This window comes from Thamnophis sirtalis, unplaced genomic scaffold (assembly GCF_051295495.1).
Source record: "Thamnophis sirtalis isolate CommonGarterSnake01/CBP01778 unplaced genomic scaffold, rThaSir2_p1.2 scaffold_4, whole genome shotgun sequence".
Lineage (NCBI taxonomy): Eukaryota > Metazoa > Chordata > Lepidosauria > Squamata > Natricidae > Thamnophis > Thamnophis sirtalis.
The window spans coordinates 135,187,260-135,213,540 of NW_028261384.1; the positions used below are offsets into that span (position 1 = coordinate 135,187,260).

The 26,281-nt window shown below is 37.9% G+C and overlaps 2 protein-coding genes across 2 annotated transcripts; one reads left to right on the forward strand and one right to left on the reverse strand.

The window, feature by feature from the left end:
- The first annotated feature begins 2,219 nt into the window (after positions 1-2,219).
- On the forward strand, positions 2,220-9,768 carry LOC148046762 (vomeronasal type-2 receptor 26-like). Its single transcript, XM_087714935.1, has 6 exons — positions 2,220-2,299; positions 3,806-4,097; positions 4,277-5,137; positions 6,562-6,789; positions 7,911-8,037; positions 8,867-9,768. Exons 1-6 carry the CDS (start codon positions 2,220-2,222, stop codon positions 9,766-9,768), a joined length of 2,490 nt encoding a protein of 829 aa, XP_087571061.1.
- A 4,070-nt stretch (positions 9,769-13,838) lies between these two features.
- Positions 13,839-24,675, reverse strand: LOC148046763 (vomeronasal type-2 receptor 26-like). Its single transcript, XM_087712100.1, has 5 exons — positions 24,391-24,675; positions 22,382-23,242; positions 19,620-19,847; positions 17,925-18,051; positions 13,839-14,740 (listed from the first exon to the last, which is right to left on the reverse strand). The coding sequence occupies exons 1-5, from the start codon at positions 24,607-24,609 to the stop codon at positions 13,839-13,841; spliced, it is 2,337 nt and encodes a 778-aa protein (XP_087568226.1). The 5' UTR covers positions 24,610-24,675.
- Between the last annotated feature and the right edge of the window lie 1,606 nt (positions 24,676-26,281).

The following is a 26,281-nucleotide window of genomic DNA, read 5'->3' on the forward strand; positions in this document are numbered from 1 at the left end:
GATATAGATATAGATGATAGATAGAAAATAGATAGAAGATGATAGATAGATAGATAGATAGATAGATAGATAGATAGATAGATAGATAGATAGATAGATAGATAGATAGATGGATATTGATTGAAAGAGAGAGAGAGATAAATAGATATAGATCTAGGTGATAGGTAGAAGATAGAAGATAGAAGATAGATAGAAAGATAGATAGAAAGATAGATAGATAGATAGATAGATAGATAGATAGATAGATAGATAGATAGATAGATAGGTAGGTAGGTAGGTAGGTAGGTAGGTAGGTAGGTAGGTAGGTAGGTAGGTAGGTAGGTAGATAGATAGATAGATAGGTAGATAGGTAGATAGGTAGATAGGTAGATAGGTAGATAGGTAGATAGGTAGATAGGTAGATAGATAAAGATTGAGAGAGAGAGAAATAGATATAGATATAGATATAGATGATAGATAGAAAATAGATAGAAGATAGATAGATAGATAGATAGATAGATAGAGAGAGAGAGAGAGAGAGAGAGAGACAGAGACAGAGACAGAGACAGAGACAGAGACAGAGACAGAGACAGACAGACAGACAGACAGACAGACAGACAGACAGACAGACAGACAGATGATAGAAACAGTTAGGCAGATAGACAGAGAAAATGTGGACATAATGCATTATGCTTGCCTTTCAATCACAACTGAGCCCAACATTCATCTTGCTAAATGAGAAATTTGTTAAGTGAGTTTTGCCATATTTTATAACTTTTCTTGCTACATTTGTTAAGTGAATCAGTTGTTAAAAAAGATAGCATGGTTGTTAAGTGAATCTGACTTCCCCATTTACTTTTTTTTTTTTGTTGCAAAAGAGGATCACGGAACACTGCACCCATCATAAATATGAACCAATTATCAAGCTTTCAAACATAAATCCCATGACCATGGGGATGCTGCAATTGTCCTAAGCGTGAACAATGGTCGTATGTCACTTTTTTCAGTGCTGTTCTAACTTTCAACGGTCACTGAGTGAATTGTTGTAAGTGGAGGACTACCTGTATTTTCTCTCTAGGATTCATCTCCATTGTTCAGTGATGAACTTCCTGCCTCTCTAGGATTTACCTCTATCTGCACCTGTGAGACACTTTCTCTTCCTGTTGGATGTATATAGTTCAATTCTCGATGGCTTGTATAGTGTTTTAACTGCATTTTGATTAAACAACCCAGGCTGCAGAGACCCCAAAATCAGCTGGCCAGCAGAAGATGCCAATATATGCATGGTGGAGCTCAGCTGGGGCGATAACTCTCGTGCCCTAGGTTCGCCATCACCGTCCTAGATCTACACCATAAAATTTATTCAAGAAAGTCTAAAATTCCACATTTTAAAAAAGCCTTTGCTCTGTATGGAAAATAATGGGAAATAATTCTACTGAAGCATGAATTTTACTGCAGAAAGAACATCGGTAAATAACTCTGTGTGCTTAAAGTAAAGTTTATTGCTTGAAAAGTTGGGTTAATGGAGACAACTAATCTGTTTGCAAAGTTGACACTGGCTGAACTTCCAAAATGAGAAAAGTGCTCCTGGGGAAAGCTGCAGTGGCTGAACAATTTTTAAAAAAATCACATCTAATATTTACTACTACATTATCTATTACATCATCTGTTTCAATAACAGATGACATGAAGAGCAAAATTAATGATCTTGCCGCTAGAATTATTCTAGTGACTGCAATTTGTTCGCTTGTTCTAAGATGTAAACATCTGAAGCAGAGACATCAAATCTATTAGTGAGAAGAGGGGAAAATGGTTTTGTCCCATAGAGAGTTGCAAATAAGAGTAACAATTGGTACGGACAGAGTTTATATTTGTCTTTTACTTCAAAGTGTGATTTGCCATAGTGCCAGAGTGCGCAGAGTCTGAGCACAATGTTAGTTGGATTTTGGCCAACTGAATAAAGGACATGGATGGATCTGTATTATTGTTATACCTAAGGAGTAATAGCAAAACTCTCAAATTGAGCCTGGCTAATGTTTGTTAATGCAGATTTCTGATTAAAGTGAAATCAGACTCATCCATATTTCTGAAGACTTTCTGCTGCCCAGATGTTTCTTCTTCTTCTCCTTCTTCTTCTTGTGATCCCAAAAGTCAGAGTAAATAGTCTAGCATGTCAATTGGGGGATCCAATACCTACTCGGTATGAGTGGTACCAGGAAGGAGACATCGTTCTCGGCGAGATGGTTTCTATGATACATTACCATTTCAATGAAGTTTCATTTCATATGCATCCTGCTCAAGAGCTCTTTGAATTTCCAGAGTATGGATTTTTCTTATCTTGCTCCTCTGTACAAGTTAAGAAAGTTTAATGCATGCATGGAAAGAGGGAAAGGTGGATTTTTTTTCTTTGCATCATGAAAACTCTTTCTCTCTGTGGGTATTTTACACCTATGGAATTCAAGACAGCTTTTAATCAATGTAAATTCTTTCTGCCGGTGTGTGTGTGTATGTGAGTGTGCAAAATTAGACCAGGCAACCCAATTTATGGTAGCATCAGGATGCTAGCAAGAAATGTCATGGGTTGTTGTGTAATGGCAAACCAACAAGAAACATGTCACTCATGATTTCATTATACAACCTTCCTGTAAGTTGAGAATAAAAGAATAAAGAGAATTGCTTTTTTTTTTTAAATAGCAGGATATTTTTTGTTTGTGGGAAGTGGTAATATGTTGACGCATTTTGCAACCATGTCTGTCATAGAAACTATTTCATTCTGGCAGAGTTCTCAGTTGAGATGGAATATCCCTAGCTTAAAGAGAATGAGTGAGAGGGAGAAAGAGAGAGACAGACAGAGAGAGAGAGAGAGAGAGAGATGGAGACAGAGAGGGGAAGAGGGGGAGAGAGAGAGAGATTATTGATATATTTAATTCAGTTATAGCAATTACAATGTAAACTATTCTTTAAGGTTAACTTCTGAACGAATGAAATCATTTTATTTACAGGGTACTAATAAAATTCTACCAATATATAATAGTAGGAGATTTTTCTTTGTGGGAAGTGGCAATATGTTGATTCATATTCATCCATGTCAGTCACAGGAAATATTTCATTCTGGCAGAGTTCTCAATTGAGATGGAATAGTCCTATCTGAGAGAGAGAGAGAGAGAGAGAGAGACAGACAGACAGACAGACAGACAGAGGCAGACAGACACACAGAGAGAAAGAGAGAGAGAGAGACAGACAGACAGACAGACAGACATAGTGAGAGAGACACAGAGAGAGCAACAGAGACAGAGAGACAGAGAGAGCAACAGAGACAGAGAGATTATTGATATATTAAATTCAGTTATAGCAATTACAGTTATTCAGAGGTAAAATCTTCTTTAAAGTTAAGTTCTGAAAGAGTGAAATCATTTTATTTTCAGGATACTAACAAAATTCTACCAATGCATACTAGAAAGAAATATCATGGGGCTCTTATATAACATCAAGCCTACAAGCAAACTGCAATTTATACTCTCCTTATGAGATGTTATTGCAAATGATAGGAAATATATAAAAAAATATTTTAGTTTTTTTTTAAAAAAAGGAGGACATTTAGTTCGTGGAAACTGGCAGTATGTTGACTCATTCTGCAACCATATCAATCACAGAATAATTTTCAGTGTGGCAGAGTTCTCAATTGATAAGGAATTGCCCTAGCTTAACCATGGAGAGAGGGAGAGGTTATTGACATATTTAATTCAGTTATAGCAATTGCTATTGTTCTGACATAAAATCTTCTTTAAAGTTAACTTCTGAAAGAGTGAAATCATTTTATATACAGGGTACTAACAAAATTCTACCAACATGTCCTTTCCTTGGCCTTTGCTGTGAAGGAGATCAATGAGAATCCACAAATCCTGCCTAATGTCACTCTTGGTTTCCATATCCATGATAACTATTATCATTCAATGATGACCTATCGGACAATCCTAGACCTCCTCTTCAAATCCCAGCAATTCGTCCCCAACTACAAATGTGACACCGTGAAAAACCTCATGGCCATTATTGGAGGACTCAGCTCTGAAACTTCATCCTACATGGCAGACATTGTTGGTTTATACAAGATACCACAGGTAGGCAGGCACCTGAAGAATAGACAACAGATTTATTCTGTTCCTCCCTTCTAGAAAATAATGATTAATGATCATCGCTTAGCTGAATAACCTTAGAAAAGATAGTTTTCATGAATTGAAAAACTGAGGTAAATATGCTACTGGTAATATATGTCTACAGAATGTGTTCTTTGCTTCAGCTCGCTTATGGATCATTTACCCCTCTGGATAGTGATAATGGAGAGATGTCTTCCTTCTACTCCATTGTCCCCAATGAATCTTCTCAGTACATTGGGATTATCCAACTGCTTCAACATTTTGGGTGGACCTGGATTGGGATCTTGACTACTGATAATTGGAATGGAGAACATTTCCTGCAGATCATGGAGTCCCTCTTTTCCCAACATGGCATCTGCTCTGCTTCCATTCAAAGAATCCCATATTTAACCCACTGGGATAAATTTCAGGACATGATTGAGAAAGCAGCAAACATTTACAACAGCATAGCTGATGAGAAGATCAAGACCTTTATTATCTCGGGAGACTCTTTGACCATTGCATGGGTGACTACCATCATCTTTACAATGTTCCCTGGACTTGACCACAGTTCCTTGGGAAAGGTGTGGATCATGACTGCCCAGATTGATTATTTACTAACAAGTATACAAAAAAAATGGGATCGACGATTCTTTGATGGTGCCATTTTTTTCACAATTCACTCAAAGCAAATTTCAGGGTACAACGAATTCCTGAAGTCGATAAAACCTCCTTGGATTCAAGAAGATGGTATTTTCCCACTTTTCTGGGAACAAGTGTTTGATTGTTCTTTGCCATCTTCTCGTTCAACTCTGGTGGACAATGACATTTGTACCGGAGAGGAAAAGCTGGAGGACATTCCTGGGTCTCTTTTTGAGATGCAGTTGACTGGACACAGCTATAGTATCTATAATGCTGTCTATGTATTGGCTCAAGCTTTACATGCTCTCTTCTTACTTCAATCTAATCACAGGCATTTGAGGAGGCCTAAATTATTACACTATGAAGATGCACAACCATGGAAGGTAATTTGCTTGAAAAAAAAATACTGTAACAGTACTGTAAATGAGGGAAGCAGTGGCTCAGTGGCTATAACACTGAGCTTGTTGATCAGAATGGTGATTTGTGTGATACAAATACTGAAAGGGGGAAAAGCAGCCATTAAAATTAAGTACATTGCTTTGATAAAGTTAATGCTTATATAGTATAACACATAGTATAATATAGTATATAATAATATATAATAGCAGTGTTCCAATATTTGAGGGGCTGCCACAAGGAGGAAGGGGTCAAGCTATTTTCCAAAGCACTCGAAGGCCAGACAAGGAATAATGGATGGAAACTGAACAAGGAGAGATTCAATCTAGAAATAAGGAGGAACTTTCTGACAGTGATAAGCAATCAACCAATGGAACAGCTCACATTCACAAGTTGTGGGAGCCTCATCACTGGAGGTTTTCAAGAAGAGATTGGACTGCCATTTGTCAGGAATGGTGTAGAGTCTCCTGCTTGGGCAGGGGGCGGGGGGTGGACTAGATGACCTGCAAGATCCTTTCCAACTCTGTTAACAAATCTCATATAATGTTTATATAGTACCTTACTTTATATAGTGCTGTACAGAATACCATGCTTTATATGATACTTATAAAGAAGTATAAAGAATGTATACAGTACCACACCATGCAAAAGTGACATACTTTTATATATTTTCAAATTTACTGCCTGAACATTACTGCTGAAATGAAATAAAATGCAGCTTCTCAATGCAGGTTCCCAAATTCCTATAGCTTTTTAGGCATTTCACCTATTGTTGAAGAAACTAGAAGAATTTTAGTTAGGGCAGTCAGTTATCCTTATGTTCTTTCCACTCCCAAAGCTGCCTTATATCTGTAAGAATTAAACTAAATGAAAAATGAGTAGGAAGCCAGGAGCAAGTGGTTCTGATGAATTTTTATTCATTGGATGAATATTTAGGCAAGAAAAACCAAATGCACAGGTACAGTATATGTGGTACTTCACTCAATAGTGGTAACTGTGAGAGGGATCTTGGAATCCTGGTGGATAACCATTTAAATATGAGTCAGTTGTGTGCAGCATCTGCCAAAAAAGCCAACACAGTTCTATGCTGCATAACCAGACGGATAGAATCAATATCATGTGAAGCGTTAATACCACTTTATAAGGCCTTGGTAAGGCCACACTTGGAATACGGCATTCAGTTTTGGTCGCCACAATGTAGAAAAGTTGTGGAGACTCTAGAAAGAGTTTAGAGAAAGAGCAACAAATATGATTAGGGGACTGGAGACTAAAACATATGGAGAACGGTTGCTGGAGGTTGGAGAAATAGACTTTCCCTGTTTTCAGAGTTTCTCCCACAGATGTAGAGTACAGCTAAGACAAAATTACTGATTTCTATTCTTTGTTTTCTATTTCATTCCTGATAATATAGCTCCACCAGTTTCTTAAAGACAAGACATTCAACAATTCTCTTGGTGACATCTTGACATTTTATGACCAAAAGAACAGAAAAGGTGGCTTTGATATTGTCAACATAGTCACCTTTCCCAATTCCACTTTCCAGAGATATAAGATTGGAAAAGTGGATCCTGACGCTCTCCCAGGACAAGAATTAGTCATTAATGAGGACATGATTGTTTGGCACAGATCATTTAACCAGGTATATTTTTATGACCTAGTCTTATATGACAGATTAGCAGAGTTGCAAGGGAGACTCCTTATTTCCAGGTGGAATCTCTCCTTGATAAGTTTTCATCCATTATTCCTTGCATGGCCTTTGGCCGCTTTGGAAAATAGCTTGACCCCTTCCTCTCTGTGGCAGTCCCTCAAATATTGGAAGACTGCTATCATGTCTCCCCTGGTCCTTCTCTTCACTAGGCTAGTCATGCCCAGTTCCTGTAACCATTTGTCATATGTTTTAGTCTCCAGTCCCCTCATCATCCTGGTTGCTCTTCTCTGCAGTTTTTCTAGAGTCTCAATATCTTTTGACTTGGAAATTTACTGCTCTCCTTCCAGGGAAATCATGAGGAAGAGCCAAATTTTAAAAAATGACATTTTCCACTTGAAATGTGGAAAACTAATTTCACTAACATTGTGCACATGATTAGAGTTCACTCAAATAGCAGGCTGAAAATGTGACAGAAAATGAGTGCATTGAAATGACTATATTTCCTTGGATGAATGAAACTTTGATGTGATTTAAAGCAAATTTTATAGAGTAGAGTAGAGTAAAATAGAATAGAATAGAATAGAATAGAATAGAATTCTTTATTGGCCAAGTGTGATTGTACACCCAAGGAATTTGAATTTGTCTTTGGTGCATATGCTCTTAAATAAAAAGACAAGATACATACTTCAAGAGGTACAGCATTTAATGATAGTCATAGGGTACAAATAAGTAATCAGGAAACAATCAATTTCAATATAAATCATAAGGATACAAGCAACAAAGTTACAGTCCTGCAGGATTGATTGACTCAATTCATCTGATCAAATAGATGAATTGGATTAATGAAATATCACATATTCAATTCCTGATAGGAATCTGATTGAAAAAGGGGAAATCCAGGTCACGTGCATTCACAAATTCAAACTGTGGATTTAACTTAATTTTGAGTTGAAATACTTTCTCAAATCCAATTTATTTCTTAACCCTTTTTATATATTATGGATAGGACTTTTTATTGTAACAATGCTGCACATTTAATTTACAGTTTAACAACTGAACTTTATTCAAAACAATAAATCCTTATTTTCTAACATTATTAAATTAATAACTAGGTGCTTCCCATCTCTCTGTGCAATGGATATTGTCAGCCTGGTTATCAGAAAAGGAAGCATGAAGGGAAAAAATTCTGTTGTTATGATTGCATTCAATGCCCAGAGGGGAAAATCTCAAATAAGATTGGTATGTTAATGACTTCTCAGTTTTGTTGTTATAGAGATGAACTTGAAATATCAGCCATTACAAACAAGTACACAATATGGATATTTGTGTGAACATATTCTGCAGCATGCTTTCAGCTATTTAGTGTTGAGTTAGGGTTAGGGTTATTGGGTTATTGGAAATTGGAAATGAGTTTTAAAAGAAACAAATAAAATAAAACAAATAATCTCTTATGCTTATGCACAATCCCTTGTGTGTCCAATTACACTTGGCCTATTCTGTTCTGTTCTATTCTGTTCTGTTCTATTCTGTTCTGTTCTGTTCTATTCTGTTCTATTCTGTTTTGTTTCATTTCCATTCTATCCATCCAAGAGTGATGCTCCTGGTTCCCTTATTTATAATTTATTGAGATAAATATAAAAGAACTTTAAAAGAAACAAAGGAAAAAAAATAAAAATTAAATTATTAAATAAAATGATTTCTTGTGACATCACAAATTATTTTTCCTATGTACTTTGCATTTGAAATATGTGTAACATGTTAATCTACTTCCTTGATAACTGTTTTTTTATTTTCACTTGAAATTTGGTAAGAACATTCCATTTACTATAAAAATTATTAATTGACTTTCTCATGAATCCATGTTGAGAGAAGTTTTTCTTCTTCTTAATAGACACCCTTGCTTGCTTTCAATAGCCTGGAGATCTATAAGCAAGCTATGACAATGATGAGTGCATCATGAAAACAACTAGTTTCTTTTCCAATGAAGTAACTTTAGGAATCAGTTATGCCACTATTGCTACTCTGCATTTACTCATTACAATATTGTTGATTTTTTTTTCAATTTCAGACATGGTAGCTTGCTTTCAATGTCCAGAAGATCAATATGCAAACCAAGAAAGAAATGTATGCCTCTTGAAAAGGATTAACTTTCTGTCTTATGAAGAACCTTTAGGGTATAGTTTAGCTTGTGTTTCTTCTGTGTTCTCCCTCATTACAACATGGGTGTTGGGAACTTTTATTAAGCACAAAGACAGCCCTATTGTGAAAGCCAACAACCGGGATCTCACCTACACTCTCCTCATGTCCCTTTTGTTCTGCTTCCTCTGCTCTTTGCTCTTTATTGGACAACCTGGGAGAGTCACCTGTCTCCTAAGACAGTCTGCATTTGGTCTCATTTTCTCATTGTCCATCTCTTGTGTGTTGGCCAAAACCATCCTTGTTTCTCTTGCTTTCAAGGCTACCAAACCAGGATCTCGGATGAGGACATGGGTGGGGAAAAGACTGGCTGTTTCTATTGTCCTTTTCTGCTCAATGTTTCAAGCAAGCATCTGTATTGTGTGGCTGTCAACTTCTCCTCCATTTCCAGAATTAGACGTGCATTCAGTCACCGAGGAAATGGTTCTACAATGCAATGAAGGATCTGTCTTTATGTTTTATTGTGTCCTGAGCTATATGGCCCTCCTTTCATTTGCCAGTTTCATTGTGGCTTTCCAGGCTCGTAAACTGCCTGACAGCTTTAATGAAGCCAAGTTCATCACCTTCAGCATGTTGGCTTTCTGCAGTGTGTGGGTATCCTTTGTCCCAACCTATCTGAGCACCAGGGGAAAAGCCATGGTGGCTGTGGAGATCTTCTCTATCTTGTGCTCTACTGCTGCCCTCCTAGGATGCATCTTTTCCCCCAAGTGTTACATTATTGTGTTGAGGCCTGATTTAAACAACAAGGAACAGTTGATAAGAAGACATGCTTAACTAATTTTTCTTTGTTTGATTATGTTTTTAAGTTGATAAGAGTTTCATCGAAATTTCAAATTAATATCTAATTTATTCATATTAAAGGATGTTTACCATTCCAAAGTACTTGTAGTTCAGAAATCTAGGTTTATGGGAAATTATATCAAGTTGAATCTTTCCCCCAGTGATATTCTAGGATGTCTCAGAAATGTAGCTTGGGAGGACTAGTGATTTCAGAGACCCAAAGAAAAACTATTTTATAATCAATCTTTGACAATTTTCCAACTGTTTCTTTATGTTCTCTGTGAAGATACAGTTACATTTTATGAATTACTTAGTGGAAATATAACTATAGTGATGAAATTTAAAATGTGAAGTTGTACCTCCACTCTCCATTCAAACATTTATCTTTTAAAAGTGAAAATGTTAATTAATCCATTTTTTTTTACAATCAACCAATTATTTTTATTAAATGAATATTCTGATTATTGGAAGGATGATCTAACATGTGTTTGGTTGAGTTTGGTCCTTGTTGATTACCAGCAGCAGTCTGGATGTCTGTTGTCTTATTTCACCTCCTTCAATTCTTTCATGAAACCCAGAGAGACATCCATGAAAGGTCACATAAACATGATCCAATCCACAATCTTAGCTTTCCCCTATTCCAAGCAGTGACCCATGGTTCATATGGATCATGCAGCTAATCAGCTTGAAAAGTCCATAGATTTTATGATACCCTTCTTGCTGCATTAGTCAACAATGGGCAGATTGATCTCTTAGGTTTTGCCTCCTGCAGTTGATAGCGCTGCCAAAGAATCTGAAGGTAATCAGGGCATGATATTGTTGTGGTCCGTCGGTGGTCTCTGGAGCTGGCAGCGGAGTCAGACAGTGAGGAGGTTGGGGAGGAACATAGGGCGGTCCTGGAGTCTGGGGAAGGCTTGGACGAGGGCTCTGTATCAAAGGCAGAGAAGGGGATAAGGCCATCTCAGAGTTATGTGCTGCCTCTGGAATCTCCAGACTCTGACATCAGCAAGGAAGAGAAACACGGGGAGCCTGTTCCCAGCATGCACAGAGGTGCCAGAAGGCAAGAACAGTTAAGATCAAAGGGCAACTCAGGAGTAAGGCTTGTAGATGTTTGGCCCCTCCCATAAGACGTAAAAGAGGAGCAAAGGCATGTGAGCCTTTGCAGGAAGCAACTTTGTTCATTCTGGGCAGTTTAAATTTTGAAGCTCTGTTTTGACTCTGTGCTCCATGTGGCCTTGCAAAGCTGATTGGCAGTGTTTCAAGGGAGATGAAGGTGGCTGCTTATCAATTTCATCCCAAAAGACTTTGGCAGACTTCTGTTGAACTCTTTACAAACTATTTGCTACTTATTACAGGCTGTAATAATTCACAGCCATTAAAATAAAAAGAGAGCTTTTGGGACTAAGTGTGTGCTTTTTACTGTCTCAGGAAGCCTAGATCATAGCAGATATCACCATGAGAACAGAAACACCCAGTGTCCTCCCTCACATACACACCCTCCAATTTTCAATCCCATTGCCACTGTTCCAACAGAAATACCGAATCAATACCCAACATACCACACCCATCTGTGATGACCCACTTCCCCTGTTTGCAAATGGCAACTCCAGAATGGCACACAGAGGTCTGAGCTCAATGTTGTCATCTCGGAGGTTGACAGTATGTCACTACTGTCCCATATAAGGCTCTGAGTGATCTGGTATTGGCCCATGGCTGCTATCATCATCATCATCATCATATTTTAACAACCCCATAATCCCTTGCGAGGTGGAGTCTGACAACTGAATGGAGCTGAGTGTTTACTGGCTGGATGCCCTTCCTGTCCCCAAGGCAGAGTTATATTCGGCAGATATATTTTCAATGTGCCCAGAGAGAGAAACATATGCTTCTACCTAGGGTCAAACTCACAGCCTCTGATTGTGAGGTGAGAACTCCATCTCTAGATCACCGTGGCTGCTATGTTAGCCATAAAGCCCTGTGCCACATTAGGTCAATCTTCTAGGGTATGCAGATTAGAATCCCCCAAAACCATGAATCTGAGGAATTCCACTGTCAACCCAGTGAAGACAAGAAGCCCAGATAGTACATGAAGATGGACCCTTCAGTGCATTGCAAAATCATGGTTTCTATATGGGAGTGCATGTCTAACTCAGGGAATGGAGGAGAGTTTGCCAAGCACAGGATGCAAAGATCTGATCGAAGAAGAGAGTCAGGGTTCCAGATAGCATCCAAAATTAAATCAGAGTCCAAGGCAAAGTATTGCTCAAAGTTCCAATTTATTAAGAGAGCCATGTTGGCACATCTGGGAAAACCCAAATCTGAAAGCTTCCCAGTTTTCCCCACGTAGTTGAACGCTCATGTTCTTGCCCCCATACCCACAAGGAGTATCTCACTCCTACAATCCCCCCCTCCCATTTTCCCACGATAGAAAATGCATAGTACTGATGAAAGAAATGTCCTTCTGGGTTCAGCTCCAAGTGGGGAAAAAGACACTGGAGATATGGAGGCTGCTTGGAAAGATGGTTTATTGGTGGACAGGACCACATGGCTTGAGTCCTGAACAGAAAAGGTAATCACATGGTTCAATGTTGGTGGAGAAGAAGAGAAGGGCTGAGGGAGGGGCTTGCTAGGCTTTTTATAACCTGTTCAGTTCCACCTCTCTGTTTCCTGTTCCTGTGTAAGAAATGTATTCTGATTGGTTGTCAGACTCCCATGGGGCCATGCAGGGGCAACTCTCTAGGCTGTATTTTGAATCCAGGTTTGGTTGAGTTCTCAGATGCCATTTGGTCAGTTGGGGCCAATATTATCATGCTTTCATCCCATCCCCCTGTAGCTGCTGTGGAGAAGTCTTTATTATGTAAAGTGGACTAACTTGGCCTTCTTAATGGCCCATTGACAAAGTGGGGATGGGCAGGAAGCTACAGGCAGCTATTCTGTCTTTTAAAACATGTTTCTTTCTTTTCACATCCAGAGAAATATTCTGCCTTTTCAATATTTCCTAGGATATTTCATTTTTCTGGGAGAGGGCTGGGTCATAACTTCCTACAGTAGAATAGTTGAAAGTGTGGCAGGCCAAAGATCCAAAAGAAAAGATGGCTGAAGGCCTGACAAAGAGAACAAAAAAGGACAATGGCAAGGGTCAATCTTTTGGTTCACTGACAAATGCGCACCGACGAAACCGTGGCGAGGAAACCGCATTTGAAATCACGCTGACGAATGAGCGCAGAAGCACGCAAACAACAGCGCACCGACAAAAGCGCGCCTTCAACAAACAACTAATAACAACCTAATAATCCTAACCCTAACCCTAACCCTAAACCTAACCCTAAACCTAACCCTAAACCTAACCCTAAACCTAACCCTAAATCTAACCCTGAACCTAACCCTGAACCTAACCCTTACCTTAAATCGCTACTATGCATTTGTGGGCGTGGTTTTGTCGGCGCGTTGTGGGCGCGTTTATGACATCGCTGTTTTCTCGCCGCTGTTTTGTCGGTGCACTTTTGTCGTGCACACATTTGTCAGGTCACGCAATCTTTTCCCCACCCATTTTCTCACTGAAGAACCTGGCTGAGTAGCATGAAAACTACAACCACTGTAATACTTTTAACTAACATACATCTTTGGATGATAATAGTTGTAATGGAAATGACATATATATTTCATGTTAAAATGACCTAAATTAAAGACACAATTTCTCTTACTGGCTAACATATAAGAACTTGACAATACATTGAGAAAAATGCACTATTTAATCATTATTTTTATTGATTGCTGCCTATTGTTTAGCCATGGTGAAGTTTCTGAAGGCCACAAAGCCCACATTGAATAAGTTTAAAACATGAAAAGTGACATTCATTGCATTGTAGAATCACTACTTCAGTAACTGAGGTCAGAACTGATTCAGGAAATTAAAGGATAGATTACATTCAGAAAGTACAAATGTTGGTTTGGAATGGAGGATAGAAAGGAATATTAAAAAGGGCCAGTCTTAAATTTTTCTATGCTAATATCTTTCGCTTGTCATTCATAAAAACAGTGTAGAACTAATCTGTAGACCTAATTTAATTATTTCGTTTGATTAGTTGGTGCCTGCTATTTAGTTCTGGCCTCAACACAATGATGAAGCATTTTGGGAAGAAGATGCAGCCCAATAACCCAGCACTGGAGGACAAGATGGAGAAGATCTCCACAGCCACCATGCCTTTTCCTTTGGTGCTCAGATAAGTTGGTACAAAGGAGATCCATACACTGCAGAAGAGCAACATGCTGAAAGTGATGAACTTGGCTTCATTAAAGCTGTTAGGTAAATTACGGGCAAGGAAAGCCACAACGAAGCTGGCAATAGCCAAGAAGCCCAGATAGCCCAGCACACAATAGAACATGAAGATGGAGCCTTTATTGCATTGCAAAATCATGGTTTCTATAAGGGAGCGCATATCTAAATCAGGGAATGGAGGAGAGGTTGCCAACCACAGGATGCAAAGACCTACTTGAAGAAGAGAACAAGAAAAGACAATGGCAAGGGCCAATCTTTTCCCCACCCATTTTCTCATTGAAGAACCTGGCTTAGTAGCCATGAAAGCAACAACCACAGTAACAGTTTTAGCTAACACACAAGAAACAGCAACTGAGAAGATGATGCTGAATGCTGGTTGCTGGAGAAGGCAGGTTACTTTCCTTGGTTGATCAAGGAATAACAAGGAAGAGAGAAAGCAGAGCAGAAGGGTGATAAGGAGAGTGTAAGTGAGGTCCCGGTTGTTGGCCTTGACGATGGGGGTATCTCTATGCTTAAGGAAAATTCCAAGCACACTGGTTGTCATGAGGGAGAAGCAAACAGCAGCTGAGGCCAGACTGATCCCTAAAGGTTCTTTAAGGGAAAGAAAACTCATTGTTTTGTTAAGGCATCTATTTTGTTTCTTGCTTGGATACTGATCTTCAGGACACTTAGAACAATCTTCTGCATCTAGATAAAAGATCAAAATGAAATTCATTTATTTTCATTTACCATTTTTCAACATTTTTTGGAGGGGGGTATTATTTAATGAATTGACCTTCATCTTTGATTAGTTGCCTATATACTTATATTCCAATGGTTATTTAATTTAATATACTGTCATCATCATCATCTTTTAAGAACCCTATAATCCCTTCTGAGGTGGAATCTGGGCAAGTGAACAAAACTAGCAGAGTGTTTTAATGGCTGGATGCCCTTCTGTCACCAATGTGGAGTTTTGTTCAACAGACACACTATATTGCCAAAAGTATTTGCTCACCCATCCAATAATCAATAATCAGAAACAGGTGTTCCAATCACTTCCATGGCCACAGATGTATAAAATCAAGTACCTAGGCATGCAGATGTTTTTACAAACATTGGTGAAAGAATGGGATACTTTTAGGAGCTCAGTGAATTCCATTGTGGAACTGTGGTAGGATGCCACCTGTGCAACAAATCTAGTCGTGAAATTTCCTCGCTCCTAAATATTCCACAGTCAACTGTCAGCTGTATTATAAGAATGTGGAAGTGTTTGGGAATGACAGCAATTCAGCCACGAAGTGGTAGGCCAAGTAAATTCATCCAACATCTGTGTGTGACCTCACAAATGCGCTTCTGGAAGAATGGTCAAAAATTCCCATAAACACACTCCTGAACCTTGTGGACAGCCTTCCCAGAAGAGTTGAAGCTGTTATAGCTGCAAAGGGTGGAACGACGTCATATTGAACCCTACAGATTAGGAATGGAATGTCACTTACAGTAAATTCATATGCGAGTAAAGGCAGGTGAGCAAATACTTTTGGCAATATAGTGTATATTCTAAGTGTGCCCAGAGAGATAAATATCTGCTCTGCATGATGCACACACAGTTTCCAAATGACAGCCCTAAATCTAAAACAAATATTAAAATAGCCATTTTCTTTCTTTTCTCTTTCTCCTTTTATACCCCAGTTTGTATTTTTTAAATGAATATTTGGTGCACGTTTTCAGAAATATCTGAAAATCAATTAGGTGTTTTAAGGATTTAAATGAGCCTTGGTGGCACAGTGGTTAGAGTGCAGTATTGCAGGCTACTTCTGCTGACTGCCGGATGACTGCAATTTGGCAGTTCAAATCCCACCAGGTTCAAGGTTGACTCAGCCTTCCATCCTTCCATGGTGGGTAAAATGACAACCCATTTTTTTTGTGGGGGGGGGGATATGCTAACTCTGTAAACTGCTTAGAGAGGACTGTAAAGCACCGTGAAACGGTATATAAGTAAGGGCTATTGCTATTTTGGAAAGCTATTATAATATTTTTCACATTTTGAGAATCTTACTAAATTAGACTAACATGAGTTAGTGCTTCCTGTACCGCAGCAATAAATAATTTTGACAGAACAAAATTTTCATAAAGTATATATTGATTAAAAGCAATATCACAGTTTCTGTATGTCATATTGAATATGGATTATTTTGCATTCAATTTTACAAGAATCAATTAGATAATTTTCACTTTTTTCCTCTTTGGTATGTGTTGTATTGTCATGCAATGCTTTGGATGTATATGTATGCATACTGTATATCTGGTCGACAGATGAGGTTTTCAGCCCCCTTAAAAAAAAATAATGCTTGTATTCCAGTTTGTAATCCTATATCTCGGGCAAAAATGCCATTATATCTATATCTATATCTATATCTATATCTATATCTATATCTATATCTATATCTATATCTATATCTATATCTATATCTATATCTATATCTATATCTATATCTATATCTATATCTATATCTATATCTATATCTATATCTATATCTATATCTATATCTATATCTATATCTATATCATCTATATCTATATCTATATCTATATCTATATCTAATCTATATCTATATCTATATCTATATCATCTATATCTATATCTATATCTATATCTATATCTATATCTATATCTATATCTATATCTATATCATCTATATCTATATCTATATCTATATCTATATCTATATCTATATCTATATCTATATCTATATCTATATCTATATCTATATCTATATCTATATCTATATCTATATCTATATCTATATCTATATCTATATCTATATCTATATCTATATCTATATCATCTATATCTATATCTATATCTATATCTATATCTATATCTATATCTATATCTATATCTATATCTATATCTATATCTATATCTATATCTATATCTATATCTATATCTATATCTATATCTATATCTATATCTATATCTATATCTATATCTATATCTATATCTATATCTATATCTATATCTATATCTATCTATCTATCTATCTATCTATCTATCTATCTATCTATCTATCTATCTATCTATCTATCTATATATATATATATATATATATATATATATATATATATATATATATATATATATATAGTGTCACAACCCCTGGTAAGCCCCAATTATGGGAGGAAGCTAACAGCTTCCATTATCTGTCAATCGGCTTGTCACAAGAGTCCATCACAACAGAAACCCAATATTTTTACTGTTGTCTTTGTTACACATTTTGTGTTATGTGTGTGTGTGTGTGTGTGTGTGTGTGTCTGTGTCTCTCTGTGTGTGTCTGTGTGTGTCTGTGTGTCTGTGTGTGTGTCTGTGTGTCTGTGTGTGTTATGCATGTTCCTTGTTTTTTTTAGGTTAGGTAAAAGTAAAGGTTCCCCTTGCACATATGTGATAGTTGTTCCCAACTCTAGGGGGCAGTGCTCATCTCTGTTTCAAAGCCAAAAAACCAATGCTGTCAAAAGACATCTCCGTGGTCATGTGGCCAGCATGACTAAACGCCGAAGGCGCATGGAGCGCTGTTACCTTCCTACCAAGGTAGTTCCTATTTTTCTACTTGCATGTTTAGGTCCTTTTGAGCTGCTAGGTTGGCAGAAGCTGAGACAAGTAATGGGAGCTCACTCCATTATGTGGTGCTAGGGATTTGAACTGCTGAACTGCCAACCTTCTGATTGACAAGCTCAGCATCTTAGCCACTGAGCCTCTGTGTCCCTTCGTTTTTACATTAGAAAACTTCACATTTAATAACAAATATGTGCATGAGGACAAATCGTAACATTTGATGAAACAATTCCTTTGCTGTTTAATGTTCTCAAATGTTTATAGAAGTTCATAACTGACCTGTCTTGCTTGAAACCTTGCCCCATTGACATGGAACACAATCATAGCAGCAGAAGCTTTTATCTTCAGATTTTCTCTTCCAATATCCATGGAGACAGTATGCATTGCACAGAGAAAGTGGAAGAACCTGCTCATAACATGAAAAAGGTTACACAGGTAATGGCCAGTTTTTTATCTGGTTTTTTTTTCCATCAAAAAAAAAGTCAACATAACATAAGTCATGGCCATCATTTGGAGACAATTTAACTGAAAACTTTTAAGGAAGGTGAAACCATGTAGTTAGTTTAGTTTATTGTCATTCAGTGACGTGTGGTGAGGTTTATGGCTGGTGAGGCACTGACACAGGGGTTTCAAATTTTTTTAGACTTGTGGACTTCAACTCCCAGAATTCCACAGCCAGGCATGCTCAGTTCCGATTTCAAGCGACAGCATTTTTTCTCCTTTGTGAAATAAGTTTTCCTTCATTCTTTTTCTTCTCCCTCTCCCTCACTCCTTCCTCCCTCTCTCCCTCCCCCCTCTCTCAAACAGACACATGGACACAGAGAAGTTGGATCCCTCTCTCACTCACTCACTCTCAAACAAACACAAACACAGAAGTTGGATTGGATATATTTTCCAATGGCTTGAAGGCAGAACCTCTGCCATACCCTCCCCCCACATTCCCCTGCTGCCTTCCGATCCGAGCCTTTGATTGCAGGTAGAGCCACGTTGCCTTTTCAAACTTGTAATCAGTGAAGCTGGGCTTATATACTTTTATCCAGCTGTGTGTATTTGTGTGTGTTTGAAAAGGCAACATGGCTCTGCATGCAGTCAAACTTTTTGAATTCCTCCCCCCTCCCCACACATGAACCTTTTCCATCCTCCAGAGAGGATTTCAACTCTGCTCTTGCCTGCCATCATGAAAAGAAAAAAAATGTAAAAGGAAAAAGGCAAGAGCTCTGAGGTCAGACTGAGCTAGTTGCTCCCAGAGCCTCTATAAAGCCTCTAAAAACGCTCTCTACAGGAGGCAGGAGAACCATGTGCCTCATCTACATAAGGAATTTTTCGGCTTTTAACCCTTGCCTTAACCCAGACTAAATGAGGCACCTCGTTCTCCTGCCGCCCCCAGTAGAGGGCATTTTTTAGAGGCTTTTTTACAGTTAAACACTAAGCAGAGTCATCCACTGTGACTCTGGCAGCAACTACCTCAGCCTTTTTCCTTTTACATTTTTTTCTCATCTTGATGACAGTGGTGAAGCCCTGCCTCCCCTGCCTCCCCTGACTGCACGTCCCTGTTGTCATTGCACCTCATACAACAAAATTCAATGCCATCTTCAGTGTACATCACAACTATAAAAATAAAACACAAACACTCATCCTTCACATTCTAAGGAATTGAATTGAAAACCCCTTATATTGCATTCATATTGCACTATACTATAGAATTCAATATAGTTACTGCTCTGCAATAGAAGCTGTTTTTCAGCTTATTTGTCCTTGTTTTTATTATCCTGTACCGTCTGCCAGATGGTAATAGTTCAAAAAAGAAGGGTGCCCAAGGTGAGATGGATCTTTAAGAATGTTTTGAACTTTCTTAAGGCAGCAAGAGCTATAAAGCTCTTCCGAAGCGGGGAGAGGGCAACCAGTGATCCTCTGGAGCACTGTCCTATCTGCCACTGTGCAATTGGCAAACTAAACACAGGGACAGCTTCATACCTGATTAAAGCCTTTATTCCACTCAATTAAATTCCCATTAATGATCAATTTATTTCCGTACAATGCCAAGGGATCGAGACTTCCAACTTTTACCCTCCGGATGGACTTGTTTGGAAACACAATTATATTGATGATGTCAAATCCTCCTGCAACTTCCCTCTTTCCACTAAAGGACATTGTTTCTCCTGCTGAATTGTTGAAAGAAATGCTTTGAAGAAATGGATGGAGCTACTTGAAAAAGAAGAAGAAAGCAAGGAGGTTAAAATAACTATAGTGGGAGAAATCAACATATGAGATATTAAATGTTTCTGCATTTTTTTTTACCAGTTTGACTGGACAAAATGCCAATGCAAAAGAATGAATATATACACTATTGTGAAACACTTGATGTTTTCAGTTTTTCTCAATAGAGCAAGAGATCAACCCCGCAAAATATTGTCAGTGAATAATATACAGAAATGTGTGGTTCAATTTTGTGATCTCTATGCATTTTACAAAAGGGGGAAATTGTGTAAGCCTACATATTTGCAAATGATAGATCCAGAGTTCCTGCCTCTTGGCTTATTTGGTCTCAACAAAAACAAAAACATGTCTTAATTTAAAGAATATATAGAAATCACAAACAAGGGGCAATTTAGGTTTTTAAGGGTTGCCATCAGTATATTCTGATAAGATTTACAATAGATTGCATGAATTAGCTTCACAATTAAGCTGCATTACAACAGAACAGCCTAACAGAGCTGGAAGGGATTTTGGAGATCTTCTAGTCCAACACCCTACAAAGCAGAAGACCCTATACCAGTCAAGACAAGTCCAGTGTCTTTTTAAAAATATCCAGTGATTAAATACCCAAAACCTCTGAAGACAAACTGTTCCACTGGTTAATTATTCTCACTATTAGGAAGTTTTTCCTTAGTATAGAATATTCTCCATTATTAGGTTGCTTCTTGCCTTGATTGATTCACATCCATAGCTTCTTCCAAAGCCTTCTTATAGGTTGACCCCACTTCTTTATGGCAGCTCCTCAAATATAGGAACACTGCTACCATGTCATTCCTAGTCCTTCTTTTCACTAGACTAGACAAACCCAATTCCTGCAAATGTTCTTCATATGTTTTAACCTCTATCCCCTTAATCTTCTTTATTGCTCTTTTTTGAATTTTTTCTAGTCTCTACATCTTTTTTTATAATTTGTTGTTGTTAGTTGTGAAGTCATGTCCAACCCATCATGAACCCATGGACAATGTTCCTCCAGGCCTTCCTGTCCTCTATCATCCTCTGGAGTCCATTTAAGTCCATTTAATTCATGCCTACTGCTTCAGTGACTCCATCCAGCCACCTCATTCTCTGCCGTCCCCTTCTTCTTTTCCCCTCAATCTTTCACAGCATTGAGCTCTTCTCCAGTGAGTCCTTCCTTCTCATTAGGTGGCCAAAGTATTTGAGTTTCATCTTCAGGATCTGGTTTTCTAAAGAGCAGTCAGGGTTGATCTCCTCTAGGACTGACCAGTTTGATCGCCTTGCAATCCAGAGGACTCTCTGGTGTCTTCTCCAGCACCGTAGTTCAAAGGCCTCAATTCTTTGGCACTCAGCCTTTCTTATGATCCAACTTTCACAGCCATCCATTGCAACTGGGAAAACCATAGCCTTGACTATATGCACTTTTGTTGGCAGTGTGATGTCTCTGCTTTTTAGTATGATGTCTAGATTTGCCATAGCTTTCCTCCCCAGGAGCAAGTGTCTTTTAATTTATTGGCTGCAGTCCCCATCTGCTATGATCTTGGAGCCCAGAACAATAAAATCTGTCACTACGTCCATTTCTTCCCCATCTATTTTCCAGACATTGAAAGCGCTGGATGCCATGATCTTAGTTTTCTTGATATTGAGTTTCAAGCTAACTTTTGCATTCTCCTTCTTCTCCCACATCAAGAGGCTATTTAGGTCTTCTTTGCTTTCACTTTTTTTTATAATATAGTGACCAAAACTGGATGCCGTACTCCTTATGTTTTACATTGATTTAAGCAGCCTCATGAATCTGAAAGTATATATTCTTTCTAAGTGAAAGGAAAACCTATTGGCTTGAAAAATGTTACCTGAAAAGGAGAAATGTTAACATCTCTTAGATTGTCTTAGATGTCTAATGTTTATTTTCTTAACAAGTAATTAACTAATTTGGGATTGAGGGAAAAGTACTATAAATAAATCTTATTAATAAATCATTGTTTAAAAATGGCTATAAAGGTATAATGTTGTGTGGGCCTGTGGAGAGGAGAGGTGAGATAAACAGTAAATAAGTTTTAGTCAACTACAATAATAACAAGGAAATGTTAATGGAAATATTTAATGATACATACAGGCATGTTATGCGGGTGGGAGTGCTTAGATATCTTACTTAACTGAATTTGTTCTAGAATATGTCATAAAAGTGTAATGTTATTGGAGATCTATTGAAACTGCAAATGAATGCCAGTAGGTGGTTGTGTCTCTAAATATAAATGATTCTAGATAAAAAACATGTTTAAATAATGGTAACCAAATGATAATTGTGGTACAGGGATAGTAAAATACATAATTTTTATTTCTTGACTTAAATGTACAACTCGATTTGAATGAAGTATATGTAAGGATTGTGGAAGAAATGCATGGAATATATTTGTAACCCATCGCTAATGTTTTCTACAAGATGTAATGAAAGATGATTCTTTTTGTGTGTGTGTTTTTGTTTAACTAAAACAATAAAAAAAAATTCTCAAAAAAAATGTTACCTGAAAAGATTGTAGTTCCAGAGATTCAGCTCTTTTACCTGCCAAGATTTTTTTCTCACTGGAGCTCTTCGATAATAGACCATGTAGAGAATGAGCCACTGCATAAACTGCATTATAAATACTGTAACTATGACCAGTCATTTGCATTTCAAAGAGAGGGGCAGGAAGATTGTGGAGATTCTCTTCACCGGTGCATTTTCGACTTCCCAAAGACAGTTCAGAATTAGGAAAGGAACAGTCAAACGCTTGCTCCCAAAAATGCCTTTGAAATCCATCTCTGGGCCTGGAATATGGTTTTATGGACTGAAGAAATTCCTCAAATTCCAGATTTTCACTTGAATGGATTTGAAAAGAAATGGCCCCATCAAAAAACTGGAGATTCCAATCCTTCTGGACTCCTGTTAGCATGAAATCAATTTGGCTTGTAGTAATCCACACCTTGCTTAACGATAGATGGTCGTTATAGGCAGGATCCCAGAGAAATAGGAACGCTGTGAACCACGCCAATGTCAAAGATTCCCCATAGATGATATAGGTATTTGCTTTCACATCTGCGAAATGTATACAAAAATGAAGCATTGTTTCACTAAACTTGCCCAAGTCATCCAAACGCAATAGTTTTGGAAATCTTTGCATGAAAGCCAAGCAGATTCCCCGCTCGGAAAACAAGGGCTCCAGTTTCTGCAAAAAATGTTCCCCACTCTCAGTGTCAGCAGCAAACAGACCAATCCATTTCCACCCAAAATGTTGAAGCAGTCGAGCAATCCCGAGATATTGAGGTGTCTCATTTGGGGCCATTAAGTAAAGTGACGGTGATTTACTGGCATCAATTTCTTCCATGGGAAATGATCCATATGCGAGCTACAACAAAACATCAAGATATGGCACAGAGAAGTCATAGATAATTTTTTTTTGATTTGCTAATGTGTTTTATGGATCATTTCAAAAATTGATTAGACCAGGGGGTCACCAACCTTTTGGATCTGAAGGACCATTAAATTCATAATTTTAAATCCTGCGGACCACTAATATCATCTGCCTAATGACTGGCTGGGTGGGCATGGCTAGGTGGTCATGTGGCTGGGTGGGCATGGGCAACTTGATGTCACACATGTCGAGAGGCACCTCACCAGCCTCTACTTACCCCTCCCCTCCCAGCCACTCTTTGCCTGTCCACCTGGGCTCCTTAGGGCCCCAACAAGAAGCCGTTGTTGGAGCTAAGCAGCCACCACAAGAAAGAGTTGGCAAAACAGCTCAGTTCAAATTGGATCAGACAGAGAAGGAGGCTTAACAGAAGCAAATCACCAAGGACTACGAGCATAGGCTTTCCAAGCAGAGGGAAGACCTGCGGGAGTGCCATGACAGGTACTGGTGCCTGAAGGCTCAGTGGGCTGAGATGGTCAGCCAGTTCCAGGTCATGATGCAGTCCCATTGGAACAAGGCCCTCTGGCTCTTCATCACCAGTGGCACTTCCCTCCAGCCTTCAGCCAATGCCCTGCACCAGGAGATTGAAGCAGACCCCAAGTGGTAATTTCTGCCCCCCTCTGACCCCACAAAAAGACCCCAAAGGGAGAGACTCTCTGCAGCAACAAAAATGTTCATTGCATGTATATTGTCCAGGGGGCGTATATTGAGGACTCCTGATTTAGTGCAATATAAAAATGCAAATAATTTTTGTGCAGACCACCCAAATTTCCCTGTGGACCACCAGGTGGTGACCTCTGGATTAGACAGCTTAGAATTAACACCTCATCCATAATTTCTCAACTTTTGAGAATATGGTTAAATTCCTGGGCATTTATTTCCCCCATCCCACCCCCACTCCCAACATATATGTTAAAATATCATCGGCATTCACCAATGAATCTAACCTTGATTTTGATTCATTTCTTAAGTCTTAGATGAGATTAATGAGAATGAAGACTTGAGGATGCTCTTGGGCATGCTTAATGAATTGATTAATTCTTTAAACCAATTAAGAGGATAAATCCCTCACCCCTTAGACCCACCTGTGGAATTTTGTAGAACTCTACAATTTCTGCCATATGGGATGAAGTATCTGATCCAAGTCCTCCAATAATGGCCATGAGATTTTTCTGAAGGGCACATCTGTAGTTGGGCAGAAATCTATCTGATTTGAAAATTAAGTCCAGGGTGGTCCGATAAGTCATCTTTGGGTTGTTGTAGCTGTCATAGATGTGGAATCCAAGGGTAACGTTGGCCAACATATGTGGGTTTTCATTGATCTCCTTCACAGCAAAGACCAAGGAAAGAACATGCTGGTAGAATTTTGTGATCAGACTGCAAATAGAGAAAACAATAATATATGAAGAACGGTTGCAGGAACTGGGTATGTCTAGTTTAGCGAAAAGAAGGACTAGGGGAGACATGATAGCAGTGTTCCAATATCTCAAGGGCTGCCACAAAGAAGAGGGAGTCAAACTATTCTCCAAAGCACCTGAGGGTAAGACAAGAAGCAATGGGTGGAATCAAATCAACAACAAGAGAAGCAACTTAGAACTGAAGACAAATTTCCTGATAGTTAGAGCAATTTGTCTCCAGAAGTTATGAATGCTCCAACACTGGACTTTTTAAAGAAGATTTTGGATAACCATTTGTCTGAAGTGGTGTAGGGTTTCCTACATAAGCAGGGGGGGGTGGACTAGAAGACCTCCAAGTCTGTTGTTCTATTCTATTCTAAAGTTACTCAGAATAATACATGCTAATAATATATTTTTAGGTTTTTAAGGCTATGTTCAGTGGCAAGATTCTAAATTATTTCTCTATAGGTAAATTATAAACCTATTCTTCTCACTTTACTTTTCTCCTTCAACCTTATTTTTTTTAAACTTAATACTTGGGGAAGGGGCATTTCAAAGTTGAAATATTTTTTTCTTTAAACTCATTTTCCCTCTAATTTCCTCCAGCTCACAGCTTTTCAGTTCTCACAGAATGCTCACAATGTGTTTGCAATTAATTTCAAACAAATTGAGACATACATTAAATTCTTCTCCTACACACACAAAAATGAAAAATACTAATCTCTGCTTGGGCTGCAAATAAAAGATTAAAAATTTCTACCGCTAAGTACTTAACTTTACTTTTAACTACTTTTAACTTAGATGATCTATTATTTGTCAAGTATAATTATCATGATTTTAATTCCACCTGGGAAGTTACTCAGGACAACGATAAATTGATTAAGCACTATTAACTATTTCTATTTCAGGTGGGTATAAATTTCTGCCTTTTTCACTTCAAACATTGTGTTATGATTTGAGATGAGCCTTTCCATTTTTCATATACAAATTTCCTAATTACTTTGTTTTACACAGCTTTTGTTTCTAAATTTCCTCATTTGTAATCTTTTCAGTTATGAAGCGCATCGTAGGTCAATTTCTAACTTTGTCTAAAGTCTGATGTTAATGCTTCTCTGGGGAAAAAATCAATTAATTCTATTTTTACTTTATTTAATAGAGGGGTGGATCTTATCTTTTAAAGATTTCTTCATTTCAATAAGTCCCCATGTCTAGACTTAGGGATCTATCTATCTATCTATCTATCTATCTATCTATCTATCTATCTATCTATCTATCTATCTATCTATCTATCATCTATCCATCTATCATCTATCATCTATCATCTATCATCTATCATCTATCATCTATCATCTATCATCTATCATCTATCATCTATCATCTATCATCTATCATCTATCATCTATCATCATCTATCATCATCTATCATCATCTATCATCATCTATCATCTATCATCTATCATCTATCATCTATCATCTATCATCTATCATCTATCATCTATCATCTATCATCTATCATCTATCATCTATCATCTATCATCTATCATCTATCATCTATCATCTATCATCTATCATCTATCAT

Coding starts and splice junctions, on each gene's coding strand:
- LOC148046762 (XM_087714935.1), top strand. CDS start 2,220: ATGGTTTCTATGATACATTACCATTTCAATGAAGTTTCATTTCATATG. Junction 2,300..3,805: donor GAGCTCTTTGAATTTCCAGA/GTATGGATTTTT, acceptor TTTTATATACAG/GGTACTAACAAAATTCTACC. Junction 6,790..7,910: donor GGCACAGATCATTTAACCAG/GTATATTTTTAT, acceptor ATTAATAACTAG/GTGCTTCCCATCTCTCTGTG.
- LOC148046763 (XM_087712100.1), bottom strand. CDS start 24,609: ATGTTGGCCAACGTTACCCTTGGATTCCACATCTATGACAGCTACAAC. Junction 19,848..22,381: donor TGGAACTACAATCTTTTCAG/GTAACATTTTTT, acceptor TTTTTCAAGTAG/CTCCATCCATTTCTTCAAAG. Junction 18,052..19,619: donor GGAATAAAGGCTTTAATCAG/GTATGAAGCTGT, acceptor TGTTATGAGCAG/GTTCTTCCACTTTCTCTGTG.